Source organism: Hylobates moloch, unplaced genomic scaffold (assembly GCF_009828535.3).
Source record: "Hylobates moloch isolate HMO894 unplaced genomic scaffold, HMol_V3 SCAFFOLD_9, whole genome shotgun sequence".
NCBI classification, from domain to species: domain Eukaryota; kingdom Metazoa; phylum Chordata; class Mammalia; order Primates; family Hylobatidae; genus Hylobates; species Hylobates moloch.
In genome coordinates this window covers 80118821-80143856 of record NW_026652284.1, presented here as the reverse complement: position 1 = coordinate 80143856, position 25036 = coordinate 80118821, and the positions used below count along the sequence as shown (strand labels likewise).

The 25036-nt window shown below is 37.1% G+C and overlaps 1 protein-coding gene across 1 annotated transcript in view; it reads right to left on the bottom strand.

The window, feature by feature from the left end:
* The window catches only part of VPS13B (vacuolar protein sorting 13 homolog B), a 915321-nt gene that overhangs the window by 81743 nt on the left and 808542 nt on the right, over nucleotides 1-25036 (bottom strand). Inside the window, exon 43 of the mRNA XM_032760928.2 lies at nucleotides 19748-19909. Coding sequence (XP_032616819.1) covers nucleotides 19748-19909 — 162 coding nt within the window. The remainder of the gene's footprint in view (nucleotides 1-19747; nucleotides 19910-25036) is intronic.

Below are 25036 nucleotides of genomic sequence, written 5' to 3'. Positions count from 1 at the left end.
AAAAGCTGGTTGGAATAAAACTTGTGGCTGAAAGGTAATCCTTACATAAAAAAATCTTACTTGTAATACCTACTGATGCATCAATTCTACCTTAGGATAGATTATCCTAAGGTAATAATTATAGATGTGTGTAAAGAATGTATCTAGATGTATGTTTATCCCAGTGCTATTTTAATAATAAAAATTTGGCAGTATTAGGAAATTGGTCAAATAACACGGTAAAAATAAAAACCGCTTTCCTTTATTAGACATTATGTGTCAAGCACTGGGCTAAGTGCTTTTTAATATTACTTATTCCTTAAAACAATCTTGTAAGGTAGACAGATGAAAAAACAAATGGAGGTACACAGAAGCTGAGTGATTTCTTCAGGGCCAGAGTGTTGGGAAGGGAAAGATATAAGATCTGAAATTATTCAGAGCCTCTATTTAAAACTATACTTACACTGTAGAGTACTTTCAAATGACTGAAAAACAATCATAGCATGAAAACATGCTAATGCTGTCAGTTAACAATAGATTAACTGAAAAACACACATTACAAAAAGGTATTGGCAGTACACCCCATTTTTGTAAAACAGAAAAACAAAAAGTATGTATACCTATTCCAAAGGAAGAAAAAGGCTAGAAATATGCCATAATGCTAACAGTGGTTATTTTAGGGTTATGGGATTATGCATTTTAAGTTTCATTTTTTCCATGTGTGTTTTGTGTGCTTCCTCAGGTAATTTCCAAATTTTATATTACAACTATGTCTTATTTGGCAATCAGACAAAAATGTTATTAAAATAAAAAATGTCTAATAGGATGCATACAGAGGTCACATTTTAGGTAAAAGGAAATTACACATTTCTATTTTTAAAAATTCAAGTTCAGCCTCCTAATCAAAGCCAAATTTTCCCAACTTGCCCTCTTGGCACTTTGCCAAGAGGGTGACATGCTCTTCAGTTCATCTCTGTAGCCTCCATAATTCCTAGCACAGCGTCTGGCTTGCTATATTGCTATATTACAAATTCACATGATTCTTAGGAGCCATTTAATGTGATTATGTGAGCTTTTTTCCCTAGGACAACAGCTTGTTTTTTTTTTTATTTGAGACTGGGTCTCTCTTTATTGCCCAGACTTGAGTGCAGTGGCACGATCATGACTCACTGTAGCCTCAACCTCCTGGGCTCAAGTGATCCTCCCACCTCAGCCTTCTGAGTAGTTGGGACTACAGGCATGCACAATGATGCCCGACTAATTTTTGTATCTTTTGTAGAGATGGTGTTTTGCCGTGTTGCCCAGGCTGCTCTTGAACTTCTGAGCTCAAGCAATCTGCCCACCTTTGCCTCCCAAAGTACTGGGATTGCAGACATACACCACTGTACCTGGCTCAATTTGGCAAGTATTTTTAAGGATTTACAGCTATTAAATGTTTACTATAAGCCAACTAACTGTACTACACATGGTAGATATAGAAAAGAACTAGACAGTTCACTTGGGCTGATAATGCTTACAATATAATAGGATAAACAGATATACAAAAATTAATTCAAGATGGATTAATGACTTACATGTTAGACCTAAAACCATAAAAACCCTAGAAGAAAACCTAGGCAATACCATTCAGGACATAGGCATGGGCAAGGACTTCATGTCTAAAACACCAAAAGCAATGGCAACAAAAGCCAAAATTGACAAATGGGATCTAATTAAACTAAAGAGCTTCTGCACAGCAAAAGAAACTACCATCAGAGTGAACAGGCAACCTTCAAAATGGGAGAAAATTTTCGCAACCTACTCATCTGACAAAGGGCTAATATCCAGAATCTACAATGAACTCAAACAAATTTACAAGAAAAAAACAAACAACCCCATCAAAAAGTGGGAAAAGGACATGAACAGACGCTTCTCAAAAGAAGACATTTATGCAGCCAAAAAACACATGAAAAAATGCTCACCATCACTGGCCATCAGAGAAATGCAAATCAAAACCACAATGAGATACCATCTCACACCAGTTAGAATGGCAATCATTAAAAAGTCAGGAAACAACAGGTGCTGGAGAGGATGTGGAGAAATAGGAACACTTTTACACTGTTGGTGGGACTATAAACTAATTCAACCATTGTGGAAGTCAGTGTGGCGATTCCTCAGGGATCTAGAACTAGAAATACCATTTGACCCAGCCATCCCATTACTGGGTATATACCCAAAGGACTATAAATCACGCTGCTATAAAGACACATGCACACGTATGTTTATTGCAGCACTATTCACAATAGCAAAGACTTGGAACCAACCCAAATGTCCAACAACGATAGACTGGATTAAGAAAATGTGGCACATATACACCATGGAATACTATGCAGCCATAAAAAATGATGAGTTCATGTCCTTTGTAGGGACATGGATGAAACTGGAAAACATCATTCTCAGTAAACTATCGCAAGGACAAAAAACCAAACACCGCATGTTCTCACTCATAGGTGGGAATTGAACAATGAGAACACATGGACACAGGAAGGGGAACATCACACTCCAGGGACTGTTGTGGGGCGGGGGGAGGGGGGAGGGACAGCATTAGGAGATATACCTAATGCTAAATGAGGAGTTAATGGGTGCAGCACACCAACATGGCACATGGATACATATGTAACAAACCTGCACATTGTGCACATGTACCCTAAAACTTAAAGTATAATAATAAAAAAATAAATAAATAAATAAAACAAAATGTTATTAGAGTAAGAAAAACATAGGACTTCTGAGGTGTTCTGCTTGGTGAAGTTAAAAGTTTGACCAGAGAATGTATTTTACTTACTCCCCAAAATAAGAAAGACACGTTGAAATAGAACAAAAGATGACAGTAATGTTACTTCTCATAAACAAAAGTAGGTAACCAGGGAGGGAGTGGTTCTTTCTGCACAAAATTTGTGTCTACAAAGCACACCGACTGTGTTAGAAACAAAGACAAGCCATAAATGCAGCAAGCTATGGCTTCAAACTATTTGTGAAAACAACTCCTGGTCATTTGTTTTGTCAACAGAATTTCGAAAATTAACTTTCTATTATCAACTTGTCAGCTTACTTTCCTCTAATAGTTTTGATCGTAACCCAAATGGAGTCACTGAATATTGATTGTGGAAAGAAGGAGCCACTCTGGAATATAAAAATCATTGTTTTAGGAGGTCAAATCTTGAGACAGAGGGTGGGAGAGAGATACAGGAAGGAAGGGTGAAGAGGAAGTGAACTCTTAGGTGAGTAACTGCTATTTCCTCTCAGAGCATCAATCATCAATAAACACCAGGGACTGATGCATGAGAGACAATGAAACAAAGTAACTGACAGAAAGTCACTGTTTGGCTGTTTGAAATAATGCTATTCATATGTTATATCTACATTCTTCATAGCTTTAAAACAGTGCATTGTGTCATTTCATCATATACTTTGTAATAGTCATTTGAATTTCCCTGGGTAAGTCAGGGTATCAAATTTCACATGTTTCTAGCAAACATTAAGGCTTAATCAATGTTTCAACATACCTATAATCAAGCCATAGAATCTTTTTATTATTTTTCACAAATAACTATAAACACAACTCTAAATTCAAGAATGTACTTATGGATTTTTATTGTTCAGGAATTTTCTCTGTTCAATCTCTGGCTGAAATTTACATACTTAAAATAACCTAAAAAAAGAAAAGTGGGGAGAATAGTAGCATTTTTTCATTTAAATTATTTTCTACAAAACAATGAGATGCTTAATGGGTATTCTGGGCTAAAAAAAAAATTAAATCTAAGTGACCTAAATTAGGGAAAACTAATATACTGCATAAACATTTTTGCAAAAAGATTTAATGAGAAAGATGTTTCATGCATTAAAATATTTCATTTTTAAATTTTATGCATAACTTTTTTTGAACATTTCAATCATGAAATCAGATATAAATGCAGTTAAAAAAGTATGAAATGACAAATAGGCTTGTTTTAAAGAGGTCATTTCAACATTATACATATCTATTGTTTTCATTCTTCTAAAGGCTTCCCTATAAATGATACGTGACTGAAAAAACATGAGCTGTGATATTAATAGCTGCCTTAAGTCTAGAATTGTGTGACAGTCTTTAAGACTGTTTACCCTTGGTACCACCACAAAGGGTTGAAAAGCACAGATTCAAGGAACTTTGATATATATGTGTATACAGAAGAGGATGGACTGTCTATAAAATCTGAAATAATTCACATTTTCTTTTGTTAAAAATAAGTAAAATAAATACAGACTTTGATCGCTTAAGTTATGTCAACAACCAGGAGATTCTGATGCTATGCAGACACACTCTTAACAGAATGATAGTCAATGGTCATCATGCATTTGGTTAGACCCAATTCTTCAGTGGAAGAGTTAAGAGTATGTTAGAAGGAAATGATGATGAATAATTTAGGTGAGCTGAGAAGTGGGAGCAACAAGATAAGAAATTGGAGAGGCTGTCTGTTAGTCATTTGGATTTGAATAAATATTCTGTGAGTCAAATTGTCAGGTTTTGTTTGTTTGACAATCAATTTTGACAAAATACAAACAATAGAGAAACCTGCCTAAAGTCTGAATAAAAACTTTCTTTTAAACTGTTCTCAGATGTAACATTCACTATTCAGTAAAATTTAGTGTAATGTAAAATAGAAGACATGCCAACACATGTCCTAAGAAAAGATCAAGTGATTTTTACATAAACTTCATTTTTTAGTCATCATGGCAATGTGGACAACTGTAATTATCTTTAATTTTTAATTAGAAAAAAGAAGTCAATAGATGGACATAAGAGAAATCCAAAATTTTTACAGTTATTTATTTTCATTTAACTAAACTGCCTTGCTGTACTAAGAAAACATTTTTGTAAAGGTTAAATAAAGTATTTCATGACAACCGCTGCTTCTTAGTGCCTGTATAACAAGAAATATGAGCTAGCCAAAGTTGTGCAAGTTGGTTTTCTTTCCCAGTAAGGGAATGTGGTATCTAAGACCTTGTCCTAACTCATTTTATCCCCAAGTGTAAGTCAAGCAAGTCAAATATGAACTAATGCCTGAAGGGAAGTCCCTGACTCCAGAAGTATGGATTATTTCACATTTATCTTAAAATCTGCTCTCAGAGTTCTTAAAATTCACTAACTTGGCAAGTCAGGAATTATCATGAGAAATGAAATAATTTCATAACTATGAAGTCATCCAACATTCCATGCATCTGACACTCAGTGGGCTTGGCCATGACTTGGGCATTATTCTGACCTTTAAATAACAAGCTCTTCAATATTCTGGAAATAATTTAAAAGCACAGAAATAATAAGTGCCACAGTATAATAGGTATGCCATTGTCTTTGAGTTAATGCTTTTGTTACACAGACTCATGGTAACAGGTTATGATTAAAGACAATCACATTATGTATGCTGAAATCTTTATAACATTCTTAATCAGTATTTCCCATTACTTAAAAATGGCAAAATACCATGCTTTAATAGTCCAGCTGCATTCCCTTTCTCCAAGTACTCTGTATTAAAATTCACATTTAAAATTAGCTCGGTAAAGGGCCTTTATGTTTAGACATCAAGAATTTACATTTGCAGAGCACTGGCTTGTGAAAAGGCTTTGAGTGTCTTGTAAAAAGCTTAAGAAATCTTCAGTATATTTTTCTCCAAAGCTATATTTCAATATCTGAGATTTATTGCCAGGGGAGGAACAGAGAGACCATTAGCAGCACCAGCAGCCATTCCTCTGGGCGCTTCGCACTTGAAATATCCCCATTCTCTTTCATGCAGGCTTGCAGAAAACTCCAGAAATCAGCCCTGGGACTGGATAAAGGACCCTATCACAATCCTATCTTTGCCATTTCTTGTGAAAGACTTTAAAAGTCTTGAAATTGGTCATTTTATAAATTAGTTTTACAAAGAAACTTTGAAATATAAAGGAAAAGGAAAACTCAACCCTAAACTTCTGCCTCTGATTTAGGTAGAATGTATCTCCCAACAGAAAATGAAAAAACTCCAAATATGCTCTGTGCATTAAATAATGACCAAAACTGCTAGGACCCCATTTACTTCTACTGGTGACTTCAAAAGGCACTGTAAGCTCCCTCAGAGAATGTTAAGTTTCCTGGAATCCCTACAGATTACTTTTTTTTTTGGCTATTTCAATTACTGCTTAAAACTGAAATAAAAATGCAGTCGATGGCGGCAGGACAGTAGTTCCTGGGTACTCAAATGGAGTCAGTGTTTACAGAATATTTTGGATTAAAATCCTTGCCAGATGGTCCCAAGAAGTGTTTACCTCACTGTTGATTTTAGCTATCTTAATGTCAGCAACAATAAAAAGAAGCTTGTTATTGCCACTCGGGAGCAAAGGCATAAAATCCTTCCTCCCCAAATGGAACTGCTAGTTGCAGACAGCTGTGCCCTACACAACAATAAGGGTGATACTGTAGATTTCTGGGAAACTATTTCCACAATTAGAGAAAGACAGTATGTGGCAAATTTAACTTGTAATGACATCTACTTTAAATATGTAATATTTAGTGATTACACTATATACTTTCAGTTTATGATAAACAATAAAAATTTTCATAGAATAAGCACAAAAGGCTAAACAAAAATGTGAAGAGTTAGACATACATGAAAGTTGTGCCCAATTTGAAGTATATTGCTAATCTCCTCCTGTAGCATGTTCCTATTTCATGACTTTTCATTAGAGGCCATAAGGAGGCCAAAGGGGCAGGAATGGGAAAAGGGGAGGGGTGTGTGACCAGGAGCTACTCTTAAGAGCCCAACTGAATCGACAGTATATTGAGGCATATATTTTGAGATCAGTGCCTCTTTTCTGTGTATATTAATAGTATAAACAAAAGTATCCAACATTATGCAAAGAATAGTGTTGACAATTTTATTATTAAGATTTTAAATCTATGTTCTTGAGAAATCCCCAAATTTACTTATTCAATGAACATTTATTGGCTGGGTGTGGGGGTTCACTCCTGTAATCCCAGCACTTTTTGGAAGCAGAGGTAGGAGGATCGCTTGAGCCCAGGAGTCAGAGGCTGTAGAGAGCTGTGGACGTGCCACTGCACTCCAGCCTGGGCCACAGAGCAAAACTCTGTCTCAAAAAAGAAAAAATAATAATAAAAATAAAGAACACTTATCAGCTGTCTATTATAAGCAAGATACAGGATTAAATATTATGGAAACAATACCTTATTAAAGCCCTCTTTTTCTTCCCTTTCATTCTCAGCAAACATCCAATACAAGCTCAACCATATTAATGTCCATCTTCATTCTCTCCCTCCTATCTCAAGAATAGGAAGAAACTATTGTGGTACATTGCAAATGGCCACAAATTCTCTGCAGCAACTCTCACCAAGATCTAGTTCCTTACCGTTTGGATCTGGCTTAACCTTGTGGCTTGCTCTGCGCAACAGATGTAGCAGAAGTGATGCTGTGTGAATTCAGAGCCCAGGTTCAAGAGGCCTTGGAGTCTCTGCTCTCATTCTCCTGGGACAGTGTTACCAGGTGAAGAAACTTGTCTAGCTTGTTGGTGAGAGCACGTGGATGAGAACCAAGACACCTGGCAAACAGCCTGCTGACCACTAAATATGTGGGTGAGGCCATTGTAGACCACCCAGCCCTCATTGACCTCCAGCTGACTTCAGCCTCCTAAGTGAGACCAGGTGAGACCCACAGAAGAACCTCTTGAGTGCACCTAGATGTCTGACAAACAGACTCACGAGCTAATAAATGGTTTTGAAGTCAATAAGTGTTGGGATGGTTTGTTAAACAGCAATAAAATTTGGTATAAACTTCTTCCTATTCAAGGTCAATCCTTCCACTTGTGATCTGAATTCTTTCCTTTTCTTCCCTTCTAAGATTTTATGCCATTAGTCATTCTCTCTTCTGGATCATCCATCTCCCATTTCTTTCTTCTTCTATATTAATGTGCCTAACTCTCTTCCATTTAAAATTCTTCCTTAACCCTGTGGCTTTCTGTAGCTAACACATAATTAAGACTAAAAAAAAAAAATTCATGCTCATCATCGCCACTTCGTCACTTCCCATTCACTTCTTAGCCCACTGTAAACTGGCTTTTATCCCTATCTCTCTACTGAAAGTGCTTTCCTTGAGCCATCAATGATGTTCCAATTGCCAAATACAATGCTCTCTTTTTTTCAATTCTTACCTCACTCAGTCCCCTTAGGACATTTAACGACACTGATAATTCTATCCCCCTAAATATCCTTTTTGGATTTTAAAACACTTTTATGTCCTGGTTTTCCTGTGACATCTTGGTTTTCCTCATAGCTCTTATTTCCCCTCAATACATTCTATTTCACAGCCCAACTCACAAATTCTGCTACTGATCCTTTTGCAAGCTCACCTCCAAGACGGCCCCGGTAATCCTTGCCTCTTGTTATCTGTGCCTTTGTGTTCCCCCCACTGAATAGGGCAGATCTGTGTAGGATATTACAAATAAAACAATGAATGACTTCTGACGCTAGGCCATAAAAGATATTGTGGCTTCTGCCTTGGATCACTTGATCTGGAAGACAGCAGCTGCCATGTCATGAGACTACTCGAGCAAGAATCTGGAGAGATCCCTGTAGTGGAGTGCTGAGGCCTCCTACCAGGAGCCATGTAGGTAAGTATTTTGGAGATGGATCTTCCAGACCAGACGAGCCTTCAGAGGAGTTGCAGCCCCATCTGATGGCTTGATTACAATCTTATCAGAAACGCTGAGCTGGAATCATTCAGTTAGATCATGCCCCAAATTCTTGACTAATAAGACTGTGGGATAATAAGTGCTTGCTGCTTTAGCTACTCAAGTTTTGGGGTAATTTTTTATACAGCAATAGGTGACTAATAGAGATTTAGTATCTGTAAATGGGATACTACTGTAACAAAAGCCTAAAATGTGGAGGAGGCTTGGAGCTGGAAAGTGAGTAAAAACTAGAAGAACTTGGGAAGAGTGTTAGTGAATGCCTACATACTTCAGAGAGATTAATAGAAACGTGATGGCCCTAGAGGAGACTGCCAGCTACAGAGTGAGAAAAATGTTATTGGAAATGGGTGGAAAGGGGATCCTTGCTATGTGATGGAAGAAAGTTTTTCAACACTATCACCTGCAGTAACATGGAAAGTAGAAAATTTGCCTAATAAACTACATGGTCTAGCTAAGTAGATTTCCAGGCAGTGTTGAAGTGCCTCCTAGCTTCTACCTGCTGCTAATATTAAAATCCACAAGGGGAGATATAAGCTTAAGGAAGGACTGTCAGATAAAAAGGAGCCAGGATTTGCTATTTTGAAAGTTCCTAGCTTTATCAGATGCAAATGATGCTAAAATCAAGAAATGGCTTCCCAGCAAAGATCAAATCCAGGACATGGTCAGAAAAGCTGGGTCTAAATATGAAGCAAATAATATGCCTGTAAAATCTTTTGAAAGACCTTAGAAAGACCTAAATTGATGGCTCAGAGAGCTAGTCAAACAAAAGGAGTTCTAAGACATTAAGGGTTATGTCCCTCAGTAATATCAGAAAAATCTTAGAGAAGGGCTTATGTAAAAGATACATGGGTGTAATTTTGTCTAATATAGTAAACCTCAGTAAGAATAACAAGAGACCTACAAAGTTGTTTAAAGAATAATATTGGCAGAAACACTGCCAACTTAGACTGAAAGAGATAAAGACAGTACAAAATGAAAAGAGGACTCTGAACCTTCAAAATTCTACCAGCAGAAAGCAGGCTGGGAAAACTACAAGGTGCAAACAAAAGCTACTTTTCATGGAAAAGAATGGGTGACTCAGAGGCTGGAGCCATGTGCACAAAGCCACAAGCAACGGGGAGCTATTTCCAAGCAGGAGTAATACTGAGTACTAATTAAGAAACTTCCAACATTTATCTGGTTGAATTTAAGAATTTCTATGGACCAGAAACTCCTGTGTGTCTTCTGTTTCCTACTTTTATACATGGAAATGTCTACTGTAGTTATCGTATGCCTGTATCACCATTGTACATTGTTCTGCAGCAACAGATAATTCTTCTCTTAGCACTCTCTCCTTGGGAATGCTCATTTATTCCCACTTCTAGCTAGGCACCAATAACAGGCCTCCAGATCAGCCTATTCTTTTGAGCTCCAGCCTCTTACATCGAATTTGTCTACTTTACATGTCCATTTGGATGTCTAGTTAGGGGAAAAGGACTAAAAAGGAATCCTTGGTTATAGACAGCCAAGTTCTTTTTACTTTAAAAAATGTTTTGTATGGACAGGGTCTTGCTATGTTGCCCCAGGCTAGTCTCAAACACCTGGCCTCAAGCTCTCTTTCCTACCTTAGCCTCCCAAAGTTTTGGGATTATAGGTGTGAGCCACCACTGCACCCAGCCAAGCTGAGTCCTTTACTAGGAACTTTATAAATGTTTTACATGGAATATTTACAACAGTCTCTTAATTATGCAGAAGAAGAAGTTGAAGTGCCAAGAAATTAAGAAACTGTCCACTCTTCATGCATCTATCAAACCTTAGGAGTGAAACTCAGGTATTTATGGCTTCAAATTTGTGCTTTTTCTAATATATCATCCTTCCTGCTCTCTATAGCAGCCTAAAATCCAATATGTCTAAAATGGTTTTCAGGATTACTCTGTTATGCTCTTACACCCTGCCCCACTCTCTGTCTCTCAAACATTGTCCTACTCAGCTCTCTGTCTTGACCAATAGCAAAACTAGCAACACATCACCTAAGTCTGAAATCTCAGAGTCAAACCAGACTCTTCTCTTCCACGATCAATAATCAAATCCTGGCGATTTTAACCTCCCAAGTATCTTCCAAACAGACCTCTGTCAAGTTAAACCTTCTCTCAGCAATTTAAAGATGTTGTTCCACTGTCTTCTAGCCTCCAAAGAATCTAAAGAGAAGTCCATAGTAATTTGATTGTTGTTCTCCTAATGTGTGGTAGGTAATGTGTTTTCCTCTGGCTGCTTTCTAAATTTTCTCTTTCTCTTTGTTTTTCAGTAGTTTCATAATGATGTTCCTGGTATCTTCAAATTTACTTTTTTCTTCCATCATGTATTTTATATATATATATGGAGAGGGCAAGACCCTGTCTCCAAATATATATATATATATAAATTTTTTGGCAACAGGGTCTTGCTCTGTTGCCCAGGCTGAAGTGCAGTGGCATGATCTCAGCTCTCTGCAAACTCCACCTCAAAGGGTCAAGCAATCCTCCCACTTCCTGAGTAGGTGGGAGTACAGGTGTGCACCACCATGTCTAATTTTTTTTTTTTTTAGAGACAGGATCTTGCCATATTGCCCAGGCTGTTCTTTAACACTTGGACTCAAGAGATCCACCCACCATGGCCTCCCAAAGTGCTAGGATTACAGGCATGAACCACCATGCTTGGCCCATCTATTATGTTTTTATTGCTCTGTAACAAATTAGCACTAATTTAGCAGCTTAAAACAACACACATTTACTCTCTCACAGTGGCTGTTGGTCAAGAGTCCATGTATAGCTTAGCTGCATTCTCTGTTTAGGGTTCATAAGACTCCAAATGAGCTGCAGTTGGCTGCATTCTGATCTGGAGGCTTGACTTGGGAAGACTCTACTCAAGTCTGCTTAAGTTGTTGGCAGAATTTATTTTCTTGTGGCTGTAAGACAAGGGCCTTAACTTCTTACTGCCTGGTGCTTGCAGCCATCTTCCGGTTCTGGAGGCCTCTCAGAGCTGCCTGCCCCAGGACCCTCTTCATAGGCCATCACAACATGACAGTTTGCTTCCCAAGGCCAGCAGGAGCCTCTATGCCTCTCTCTCCTTACAAAAGGGTCCAATCACTCTTTTAGGGTTTTTAATCTGATTAAATTAGGCCCACTCAAGATTTTCTCTCTTGATTAACTAAAAATCAACTAATTTAGGACCTTAATTACATCTGTAAAATCCCTTCACCTTTGATATAGACACTTCAGAGTACATGTCTGATAATGCCAATGTCTGGATCATCTTTGGATTAGCATCTATTAATTGTCTTTCCCTGGAAATTGAGTAACATTTTTTTTCTGACTCTTACCTGTCAAGTAATTTTGGGTTATATTATGGACATTATACATGTTTTGTTGTGGAGAATCTGGATTCTCTTATGACTGCTCCAAAGAGTGTTGATGTTTGTAGTTAACAGGTAACTAGTTTAGACTCAAACTGGAAATTCTCACACCTGGGTGAGCAGCAGCTCAGGTTAGTTTACTTCTTTAAGCCTTGGGTACAAACTGCATTCAGTTTGCTTCATGCATGTGTGTGGTTCAGCAGTCAGCTGAACAGTTGGGCCAAATTTAAAAATATTATGTTCCCATTTTATGGCTTTCTCCTCTCCAGGGTTTTCTCTTTACTCTCTAGCAGCCCTGGATGCCTAGGCTATTTCCCCTGGTACCCTGGGCCAGAAAGATGATAGGCCACCCCTGTTCTGCTGTAACTGCAGTTGCCCTCAAGGCAAAGCCAAAAAAATGGGAAAGTCATCCTGCAAATTACTTGCTCAAAATTTTGACTCTCCTCCAAAATCTGCCTTTGTTTAGTCTCCAGAGCCTTCAGGTAGTTTTTTTTTTTTTTTTTTTTTTTTAAGTTTTGTTCAGAATGTGTTGCTGTTATTCACAGAAATATCAATTTCTTAGGCATCTATATCATTTAATGCCTTCTACTCTGTCTTAGCTCAGTTATTATAATCTCTCTCACTCCCGGACTACGCAGCAGTGACCACAGTAGTCTCTGCTTGTATTCTCAATCTTCTCTAGACTGTCTTCTCAAATACACTAGTAGAACTTTTCTGAAATACATCTGTGATCCTGGCATTCCTCTACTTAAACCCATTCAGTAGCCAAGAGCTGCCCATCACATGGATGTATATCTTCTTGAAATGGATTCCCAGGCTCTCGAGAACATAACTCTGCCAGACAGTGGTGTGCTGGAGCTGGCTCATACTTGTTTGTGAAAACCAGCAATTAAGTGTTTAGAGATTTTGCAAATTGGTGGTCAACCCATTGGTAGCCTGAAATAAGCTTTGGAGTATTTACACCATGAAAGTTGGCCATCACTACAATCAGGGGTTCCCCACCACTACCACTCTAAGAGCCAGTGGACCAGCACATATCTCCTCTGCAATTTTTATGATTTATACTGCACAAAACCTGAAATCCCTTGACCATAGCTTGCTGTTTATATATACCTCCCTGGTTCTTCTTGGTGTACTACCTCCACTGTTGTCCACTGGCCTAACCTATACTTACTGTTCAAACTCAGCTTCCGTGGAAAGCTAACTTTGATCTCTCTGGGTACATAGATTATCATACCTTTGTGCTATCATGGCCTCAAGACAGCATTAAAACTTCTTAGCACAGCATACAAGAGCCCTCATGGCCTTAGTCTACTTCCCCCTCTTGCAGCTCCACACATGTACTCTACACTGTAGCCAAATTAGTCAAGTTGCCCTTCTGTGCCATATTGTTTCATGTCTCTGTGGCTTTCACACATATTGGTCCTCTTAGCTGGAATATCGCTTCCACCCTCACTTCACTGGCCTAGCTAACTCCAAGGCATTAACATGTAATACAAATATCCCTTCTGTCTGGAAGCCTTGCCAGATTCCCATCCTCATGTAGGATTTGGAAACATTTCCTTTGGGTTCCCATTAAGACTTTGTTCATATCCAGATGCAATTGATTTTACTTCCTGATTCCCTGGCATTTCTTCCCTATGGCTAGTGTTTTCATTATTCACCCCTCATTTCTCTCTGTCCTGAACTGCTGCAATGATATCCTGATAGACTGATAGACACCATCATGTCTATAATAATTTTTTACTTTTCTGGGTCCCTCAATAGACAGTAAGTTCCTTAGAAGAATGTATATATTTAAACATAATAAGTAATACATGAAAATATACTGATTAAAAAAATGAATGTGAGGGAAACTAAATAAACAGCCACAGAGAAATAATGGCAGGAGGGCCTGTGAAAAGACTGAGTTAGGCCTTGGAGGCCAGATAATTTGGATATTATTTAATAAATCATGGTGTAGCGTGTGATGGTTTCTGGACAGGAAAGTGTAACAATCAAAGTATTTAGGAAAATTGCTTGAGCTGTAGTCTGCAAGATAAATCAGAGTTAAAACAGGGCAAAACTGTTAACTAAGAGAACAATTGAGAAAAACTATTGCAATAGTTTGTATAAGAAATAATAAAGATAATCACTCTTGATATATCATTACACTTGCTGCTGTTCCTAAGAGTTAGTATTTGAAGTTCCTTTTAGTCTGTATGTGAGTTTTGGGTGTGTGTGTGGGGGTGCTTAATGTCTCAAATTTAATTTCTTTCTCTTTATTAAGAAGTTGAAAAGTACATAAAAATGTGACAAAAATAGAATGATATCACCTTAATCCAACGTTCAGAGGCAACCACTGATAACATTTTGACATGTCTTTTTCCAGTATGTTTTGTGCATTTGCTTGTGTGTTGTTATGATCACATTGTATATATAGAATTTTATATTCTGCTTTTCTGACTTATATGATATGATAGGTAGCACTTCCTCCATTCCATGTAAAAACGTAAAGATCCCATAATATATCTATAAGATAGTCTTATGCCAGATTTTACTTAACTCCTTAAAAGTGAACATTTTGGTGCTTTAAATATTTTCTGACAAACTGTGATAAACTTTTATGGTATAAAAATCTTTGTTTTAATTTGCATTCTCTCCAGAGGGTAGATTACTATTGGGAGACTTACTGGGTCAAAGTCTACGATAATTTTAATAGCTTTGAAGTTTCTTACCCAATTGCTTTCTAGAAATAAAGTACCAAGTCCATTAGCAACTCCAGTGTGTAATAGTGTCTATTCATTTGCCCTTGCTAAACAAACTTTAACATGCATGCACACATAGGAGAACACTTGAAAAATTTATCAGCTTTGGCAACACAGAGTATTTCTTTGTCCTCCAAGTCTGCTTTTTAAGTTTTTAAATTGTTACTGTGGCAACAAGAAATATGCTTTTTCTCTAAATATATACATATAGATGCATTATATAAACGGATTTGTAAAGCATAGTAACTAAGAATTACAGTCTAGTTAATGAAATTGACAACTGGCTAGAATTACTAAAAGATAGGCAGATACTCAAAACCTGTTGCTTTCCGTTTTAGACAAATGAAAAAATGACCAGGTCTCGTTTTAAAATATTGTTACATACAGAACGAAAATTGGAGAACTTTCTGTTATATACTGATTAGGGCCAGAATGAGTATAATAAAAATATTTTACTGTAATTTGGTGAGTACAGGTTAATTACATAAAAGTTAGATTTAAACTATTATCTGTCATTTCTCAATTTCTGGAACTTTGTACCAACCTTTCAAATGATAGGAATACCAGTGAGGTCAGAGTGAAAACAATTTTAAATCAAACCTTTAGTCTATTGAATTTGATCAATTGAGAAATCTTAAAGCAAGTGTTGGCAAACTTAGGCTTACAGGCCCATTGTGGCATGTAGCCTATTTTTGGATAGCCTGTGAGCAGAGAATGGTTTTTACATTTTTAAATGGATGGAAAAAATCAAAAGAATAATAATTGTGATGTTTGAAAATTATATGAAATTTAAATGTTATTGCCCATAAATACAGTTTCATTGGCACACAGCCACACTCATTCGTTTACATATCACTTATGGCTGATTTTACACAGAGTTGAGTAGCTGTAACAAACTGTAAATCCTGAAAGCTTAAAATATTTACTATCTGGCCCTTTACAGGAAAAGTTTGCCACCTCTGCTTTAAAGTAATATAGGATTTATATTTTTGTCACTATGTGTCACTCTGTTTAATGAATATTTCCAAGATGCTCTGCTGCTCATCAAAATTAATTTTACCTTGTTACATTTTGCTTTTTTTTTTTTTTAAGATGGGGTCTCATTATATTGCCCAGGCTGGTCTTGAACTCCTGGGCTCAAGTAATACTCCTGCCTCAGCCTCCCAAGTAGCTAGGACTACAGGTATGTGCCACCACACCCCAATAATTTTTAAATTTTTTGTAGAGATTGGGTCTTGTTATGTTGCCCAGGCTGGTCTTGAGAAGTTCTGGCCTCAAGCAATCCTCCTGCCTCAGCCTCCCAAAGTGTTAGGATTATAGGCATGAACCACTATGCCTGACCTGCAGTTTTAAATATTTGCGATTTTTTCATGAGCTTATGAAACTTCCGTTATATTCATTTTGGATAAATGTTTTATTATTTTCCATAGCTCTGTCTAGAGCCTATTTCCACTTGCTTGATGGTTTGATTACCACAATTAAGTCATTGGTAACTAGAATTCTGCAATTCTGAAAAAAATGCATAACCCATAAATTATACATGTGTGAGGCTAAAAGCAAGTGTAAATCCTTACATACAAGATAAAGGCAACACTATTCCAGGCTGTTTAACCAACAGTGCTCTCTATTAACTAGAAAAGGAAGTTAAACAGTCTCTGTATAAATCCTACTAGTTGGTGGAGATGTCACTATAGCTGGTTTGTCTAAATTAAGCAAAGCTTCCCTTGACCATGAACTGCACATACTGCCTATATTTTGGGGAAACATTCTATAAACTCACACTTCTAGTCCCTAGATTCAACGTAGCATAATGTGACATACTTCTTTGAAGATCAGTCCCTTGCTGGTTATTGTTCTCATCCAACCTGATCTAAAGTCTACTGAATTGGAATATTTAAGAGCCCTTTGTGATGGCATCTATGATTCTGTGCAGCTGAATATATTCAATTATTCCCTAGGAAATAGTTTTCTTCTTCCTTTGTTTGTTTAGGCAAGAAATTGTTGTGAGATATCCAGAATGTTAAGTGATTCTGCCCCAGAGCATGTGTTAGAAACTATAAGGAGCATTTTATGACTTTCAATTCTAAAAGGTTTGTCAGCTTTGGATTTCTAGAATTGGTTGTGTCCATGTTTCCTTTCATCCTATTGGGACTTAATGTTGTTAGCAACCTCTTGTGTGGTTTTAAGATATCTTGACCTCTTTGAAACCTTTCCAGGTGTCACTGCCACTTTCTTGATCTCTGCAATGTTAGCTACATTGTTTAGTGAAGTTAAGTTCCATGAACTTTAGAAATCCTCCCTGAGACTATGAATTGACTAACACCCAAGGTAGCATAAACATGCAGACACAAATGTTCCTAAAACAAAGCTTGCTGGGCAATGCAGGATATGACTTGGAGTCTGGAAAAAGGAATATTTTGCTCAGTTGTGCATCTATGACAAGCTCCAGGTGCAGTTTGAAACTGAGTGGCTAGTTTTTCTGATCCTCATGTAGCCTCTCATTAGAACACAGCAGAATTTTCAACTGTGAATGTAATGAATGTAACGAATTCCATGAAGACCCTCTGGGCCCATTAAGGCTTCTGGCTTCAGAGGGTCCTAAAATCCACTTACATTAGCATACAGAAATATAGTAAGAAGACATTGTTTTTTATAAATATTATTATCTAGGTTATCTAGGTTTTAGTCTTAGGAAGATTATAATGACTGCAGCTTATTTTAAAAGTTGCATCCACAAGATGCAGTTACAAATTTAAAAGAAAAAACAAAGTTTATTAGATACCTGTTTTATGTTTAGAGTTTGTCATTAAGAAGCTCCTATTATTTTTGGTAACACAGTTAAGACTTTGCGAGGGTTCATACTTGCACTAAGAATCCCCTATTAGTTTAGCTTTAGATGTGGCCTACTATTCCAGTGATTTCTCAGCCTTTCTTTTCAAACTTCACAGCTTGGCTATTCTAACAGACAAATCATGCTGCCAAAACCTACGGAAGTGAGACAACATTGAAGTGACACTGTATTGAGAATTAAAAGATAAAGAATTCAGTCCTAATTCTGCCACTACCTAACTTAACATTTCTATTTGTCTTCTTATCTATAAAATATGCACAACAAATAATACTGCACAGGAATGCTGTGAATATAAAACTTGTAATAAATACAAAAAGGCCTTGAAATAGTGCAAATGAGTATGAAAATGAAAGGTGTGCTGGTGACAGTGGTTGTCTATTCATTCTTTCCTGCTGACCTCCTCTCCACCCAGAAACTATATGTCTATAACATGAAGACTACTGCTCCCCACACTCCTGAGCCAGTTGTTCTCTTATGATCACCCTTCCCATCCTGGCTCCAGTTTCCAGGGAATCCTGAGGGTCTCTGAGGGATATGCAAGCTATGCATCTTCAAATGACTGTGGAGAGTTAAGCTTCCTCTGCTTTGCTTTCTACGGGCTAAAGCCTGGAGCTTGCTGTGTGTGCATTGGTAAAGTGGCTACAGGTACAGTGTACAATTACATGTTACTGCAGCTTCTCAGAGGCTTCTTTCCTGTCCCTCATAATTCATTGCTGGGAATGCAATGACAATGGAAACTTAGAAGATCTAATACAGGAAGTGTTAACATGAGTTCTCTCTAGGTGGTTGGAATTATAGGTGTTTTTTGTTTGGTTTTGTCAGTATACCTGTATGCTTTCACTTTTGTAGTCCATAGGAAAAAAAATTAAAAATAGATGAATTTGAAACAAATAAAACATCCTTTATGTTAAACGAGGAAAACAAATACTTTTAACATGGACATTTCTAAAGAGGAAAATTAGAGAACAAGGGTATGTGATTTACCCTAAAAATATGAGTGCAATACCATATCACATGAGACAATTTTTATGAAAAAATGTCATGTATTTCAGTGTCCTGTCAGATTAATGTGAACTAAATATATTTAAATAACAAATACTGCATTATATTTACTTTTCCAAATTGTATACCAATAGTGTGGCAATCTGATGAAAAGACAAGAAATCAGCATCTAGCTACCCTCAGATGGAGCCCAAGGGTATAATGTATTCTGATGCTGGTCTAGAGACCAGATGGGAAAATTTGTTCTCTAATCTAATGACTTTCTTTAATCACAAGCAGGCAGTAGTTTCCTTATTACCCAGAGTTTAACAAATACATTATTCTCGAGAGTACTACATCTTTGTATTTAATTCATCTTCATATTATCGCTACAGGGCACATATCTCTAATTATTCCCATCTAAAGGGACAGGAAAATGAAATTACACTACTTGGAAAACAGACATCCTTTGGTGTGTCTTCTCTCAGTGCTCCCTTGGACATAGTTTTTCACTGTCATTGTATCACAGATTGTGAACTGTCCTCGGAGGGCAAGGCCTGTGAGTTACCTGTCTTTGAATTCCCAGTGCCTAGCATGTGCCTGCTACCAAGGACACACACAGAAAAAAATCTGAAGAAACAAATGAATAATAATACCCAACACAATGCTTATGTATTAATGCCTTATACATAAGAATTCACTTAGTCCTTATCACCCTATGAAATAGGTACTACTTTTATCTCCATTTTACACATGACAAAACTGAAGAACAGAAAGTAGAGCAAGGTTACACACAGCTAGGATCCAAACCTGGCTCTTGAGTCAGCCTCTTCATCACCATACCCTGCTGCCCCCCAAGCACCAGTGCTAAACAGGAAAATGCTGCATTCCAAGAGAAGCGTGTGCTCCCATCTCTAAACACTCTTGGGTTTCCGTCAGTTGTAGCTACACTGTGTGGTTCCTTCGGAGACTTAAAAAGGGAAATAACTGGAGAGGCACACAAGTGCAGAAGAAATGAATCCCCAACCTTAACAATGGCTGTTTGTAAGGGTGTTTCTCAAATACCTGTGGGGATTTGTGAGAGCGCCAGCTGTACTGGTGACTGTGGAGACTCGCCAGCAGAATATTTTCATCAGTATCCACCTGGCCAAACCGCAGTGTCTCCTGTGTGTCGTTACAGATCACAAAATGGCTGAAGACCAACTCCTCTACCTCAGGGCATTTGTTCTGAAAGAAAAAGGATACGAAAGCCAACATGGATCAGATTGTAAGATGTTTGGCAGCTGTCTGCCCAGTGGCGATTGTTACAACACAGAAACCCTAAAAGATCTGTTGTCATTAGCTCTGGTATACAAAGTATTCTATACTGCCAGGATAAGCACACACATAAAAAATACCTTTAAGAGATTTTAAATGTTCCAAGAATGTGTTTTGATTTATACTCCCTCAAAATAAATCATACACACTGAAGAGTAAAAGAACAATGAGATCCCTCAAACTTTTAACATTTCTTAAAGTGAATTAACATGCTACAAACAGTGCTGTACTGGGTAGTGCACGTTTTTGAGCAGAGTACTGGAGGCTAGAATTACCATGTTCCCGGCTTCTAAACTCAACAATCAAGACCAATTACCAAAGCCACAGTTTGTACCCTACAGAAAGTAAGAATCATTTAGGTAAAACATCCCCAGATCCCTTAGGAGGGAGGGTGGATATGTGTGTGTGTGTAAATCTGCTCAGTGAGAGATGTAAATAAAACCATAACTTTCCCTCTATTGTTAAGAAGCTGAACATACAAAACAGATCAACTCCAGAGTCAGTGTAAGCCAAGTTGCAGTTTTCATGAGAAATAATGTTAGTTGAAACAGTTTTCAGTATCTGTTTCAGTTAAGTCATCAATCAGCTAAAATCCTTCATTAGTCAGCTAAAGCGCAGCAAATTAATAATACGTTCCTTTGTTGATAACTCCTTTCTCATTTAATGGTGCCTCCATTGGTTGCTGTTACATTAAAACACCGGCAAAGTAATAAAGTATTTCCGTGCTTACTCTTTTATCACTCTGGTTAGGCTATGGCTTAAAAACAATAAACATACTTTTGGTAAACTAAAAGAATGCTAAATAAATGATTACCTTGAGAATATAAAAAAAATCATAAGTAGCTAATTGATTTGTGGATAATGGGAGGATAACATGTAACTGATGCTTCTCCAGTTGGCCTCTATTTGCTGGCTATGGATCGAAATAATGTCAAAATGCCACACTCCATCATTTGCCACTTTACTGAGAAGTGGGGGAGTAAACAGAGATACAACTCAGAAGCATTGTGATTCAAGTACGGAGGAGGCATGAAGCCAAGGAGACTACAGATGAATGTCCCTGGAATCCGGCCTGGGCCATGACCAGACTTGTACCCATTAGGGTACAGACTCATCTTGGGAAACGGAATCTACTCCTAGTCATCCAGAATGCCCTTGAAGTAGGTGGGCAGGCTCCATGCTGCAGGTGGTGAAGTGGCCCTGACATACCTCATTCTTCCGGAGGCCCTTGAGGGCTTCTAAGCCCTCTCACATCACCCATCTATTCCCATTGAACCGAACCTTGCTTCATAGTCACACTAATCACCAAAAGAGTTTCTGGCTAAGTGAGACCAAAGTACTCATAACAACAAGCATCTGCCATCTACCGTAATACTCTCTACTATGGATTTTAATTGGTAGCAATGATTTCAAAACTTGCCTGCTGTTGAGTTTTAGATGAATCGTCTTACCCAGCCCCTGCCCATGCCTCCAACTGCATCTTGAGCTACTCTCCATTTGCTGAGGGCATTTGCTCAGGACACTCCAGCTCCACCAGCCTTTTCCAGCTCCTCCAGCACTATGCTGACCTCCTTCCAACTCATCCAACACATCAAACTACTTCCTGCCTCAGAGCCTTCCCTCTGCTTGGACATCTTTTTCTCAGTTTCTTGCTTGACCAACTTGTTTCTACTCAACTTTCAGATTCCTGTTTTAAGGTTGGTTTTAAGAGCAGCCTTCTGAGATCCTCCCAAGGTCAAGTTAGGTTCTCTTATTTTATGCTTACATAAGATTCTATATTTCACCTTCAGAGCACTTGTTAATTTGTACCATTATGGGTTCAATATTGTCTCCATAATTAGACTTCATGCTGCAGAAGGGCAGCAACCACATCTTTACAGTTTTTATTCTTTACAGTTTTATCTCCAGTATCCAGCATAATGCCTAGCCGATACTTAGAAAATAAACAAACAAAAACTTCAGTAGATTTAATTTGTAAAATTATAATTACATATTCACTGTACAAAGCTAGAAAATACAGGGGAGAAGAAGGGGAGGGAAAAATTAGGAAATACAGAAGGTATGGATTTTTAAAAATCTTTAATTTTAAACTCAGCAATAACTACTACTAACATTTTGGTGAATTTTCTTCAAGTAATTTTTCCCTTCTGAATGTCCTGCCTGTTACTATTCTAGTCTGTCCTATCCAATCCTTTTTTATATATTTATCTACAAACCTTTAATCAAACTGGAATCATAGTATGTAATTAGTTTTGATGAGATTTTTCCATTGAGCATTATATAATCAACATGAACTGCTCTACTTGTAAACATTTTTCTTTCCTTTCAGTGCGAGTACAGACATGAAGAAAGGGATATGATTCCAATCTCCCACTTAGTTACACATCCTGAGATTAAAATTCAGTTTTCATAATGAATTGGGATCAATCTGCTGGTAACACAGAGGTTAAGTTACCAGATGGGGCTTGAGCAGAAAAAAAAAATCATATTACTTTCTTCATCTCTAAAAACTGACCTTTAATAAATGATGAGGGTTTTAGGAAAAAATGTAAATCAAAGAACACAAGGGGGTTGTTTACATTTTTCTAAAGAATATTCAAAGTCCTCAGGGAACTATTTGTCTACTGCTCCTTCATCTGTGGAGTTCATTATAACTGTAATAAGTTTAAGCATTTCTTGGAATGTTTTAAATTCTGTTGTAATATTAAAAAGTTCATATGTATTTGACGTCACATCATAGATGTTGAGCCTCAGAATGCTCACTTGGAATCGTAATTAAAAAATAGCTTATCCACATTTAAGTTTCACGGAGTGTCATACAAGCATTTGCAATTAAACAGATATACCATTTTGGTATAAGAGAAGACACATAAGTGTAACCTTAATTTAAGAAAAAAACCCATTTAATGCTATTTTGTCCAAATCTGGGAAAGTGACATAGAAATATAAAACAAACTGCAAATGGCATTTTGGATCCTTAATCTGTTTTCACAAAACAGTCATCATTTATAAAAGAGAAAAGAAAATCTATAGCCAGAGAAATCAGACACTGATGAAGGCTTCTGTTAATCTTGAACTCATGACCTAAAGGTGGAAGGCCAAATTGTTTCATGCTTCAACTGTCTGGTCCATCCACACTGGGGAAAAATGACTTGTCTCCAATATGAATCCAATAAAAGGTATGTGGAGAACTAAAATCACTTTGCTTGCTTATTAAATTCATATTTTTCACTGGCAGCAATTATACTGTATGTGAGCAGTATACACACAATAAAATCCAAGTTTGGGAAACTAAACTTCCGCTTCTAAAGGGGATAAACCACATTCAGAACATCTTAGAAACAATGAACTCAATAACCCTTTGTAAGCCCATTTCAAGGTCAATGTCCTATAATTTCAAAGTAGTGCACTTTCATATTTACTTTAGAATACACAGGGTTAGGTGCCTACCACATTAAAACTTGGTGGCAAGTACCCTTGACATGAGAGGAAACAAGAAAATTACAGCAACAATTACAGAAGTATATCCTCTTGTGGCTCATGTTAACATTGCCAAATCCCTGTATAAATCAGAACCAACTATTCATAGAATGTACCTGTCAGCAATATGCTACGTGACATATGGCTCTACTTAATCAAATATACAATTCCATTAAAAAAAACTCAGAATATTCCTTCAAGGCATTATGTTAGCCAGTCAGTCATTCACACTCTGATGTGGTTTAAAACATTTAAATATTTATGCACCATATTTTATTTCTATGTATAGCTGTGTCTAAGAGAGTATTTTTACCCTGGGAGGAAACTGGTATTTCTGAAGGCCATTTTGCAGTAGTTGCTACACATGAGTCCCCTTATAATGGTTCTGATACCAAGACAAAAATATCCTGGGTTTAAATGTTCTATCAGTGATTCTTTTATATTTTCTAGGTTTGTTTTTTATTAAATGCATTGTTCAAAATATGACAAAAAAACAGAAATTGGAGCCAGAGAGGTTTTTTTTCACATGGCTATTTGAACCAGCTGCAAAGATTTAGATCACACTAGCTCTTATTTTACGCATGTCCTTTGCAACAAGAAAACCGTGGAATGCCCTTAAAAAAGATTTTTAAAATATAAAACAGATGTGTTATCTTCTTTCCCTTTGCCATGTTAGGTAATTAATTCCTTGGTCTTGTATAGGTCTTCATGCATATAAAGAAAAATATGTATTCTCATACAAATTCTTAAGTTAGAGAACAAAAGCTCCTCTTCCCCTTAACTGCTCCATCCCAAAAGGAGGTCAGTGGCGGATGAAGCACCGTTTCTCTTGGGGAGCCAGCTTCACCCAAATGTGTGTAATATATACAGAATGTGGGGAAATGTCTCAGCTTAAATAGCAACACAAACTTGATGGAAATACAATATAACACTAAAATCAGTAAGGGAAGCAGAAGTGATTTGTTCTTAAATCATTGAACATATTATCATCCAAATATTCTGTGAAGTTACTTTTGTGCTAGCAGACATGGACAGGTTTCCCATTTTAAATATGCCACTTATCATAGACTTAGACTTCATCCCTTTTTTGGTTTGGTTTATTTCTGGTAAGAAATAAAAGTTAAAAAATTATTAAAATAATCAAGGCTCTCTAATTGATTAAAAAATCCATTATCCAGTACTTTTTAGTGAATCAAAAAGTCAGAATGAGAGCAGAGGAAAAAACTAAGACTGTATTGTACTCACATATTTCATCTCGCTGCTTTGTTTGTTTGTTTGAAAAGATCGAATGCTTATCATCAGACAGGGTCACACAGGTTCTTTATTTCTGCAATGGATCCTTAGACAATTTGATACATAGCTAAGTTGAAGCTTTGGCAAACTAAAGCCACAATACTTGGAAAAAATTTCTGGGAATATGTTACTTTCCACACAGATGTGGTACATTAGTCACAAAAATGTGGGCATGATCTCCAATGCATGTGTAGAGAACCCATATTCTCCAGTTTTTCAAAAATAACAGGCATCACTTTGCCAAAACAGAGAAGGCCTCAAGTA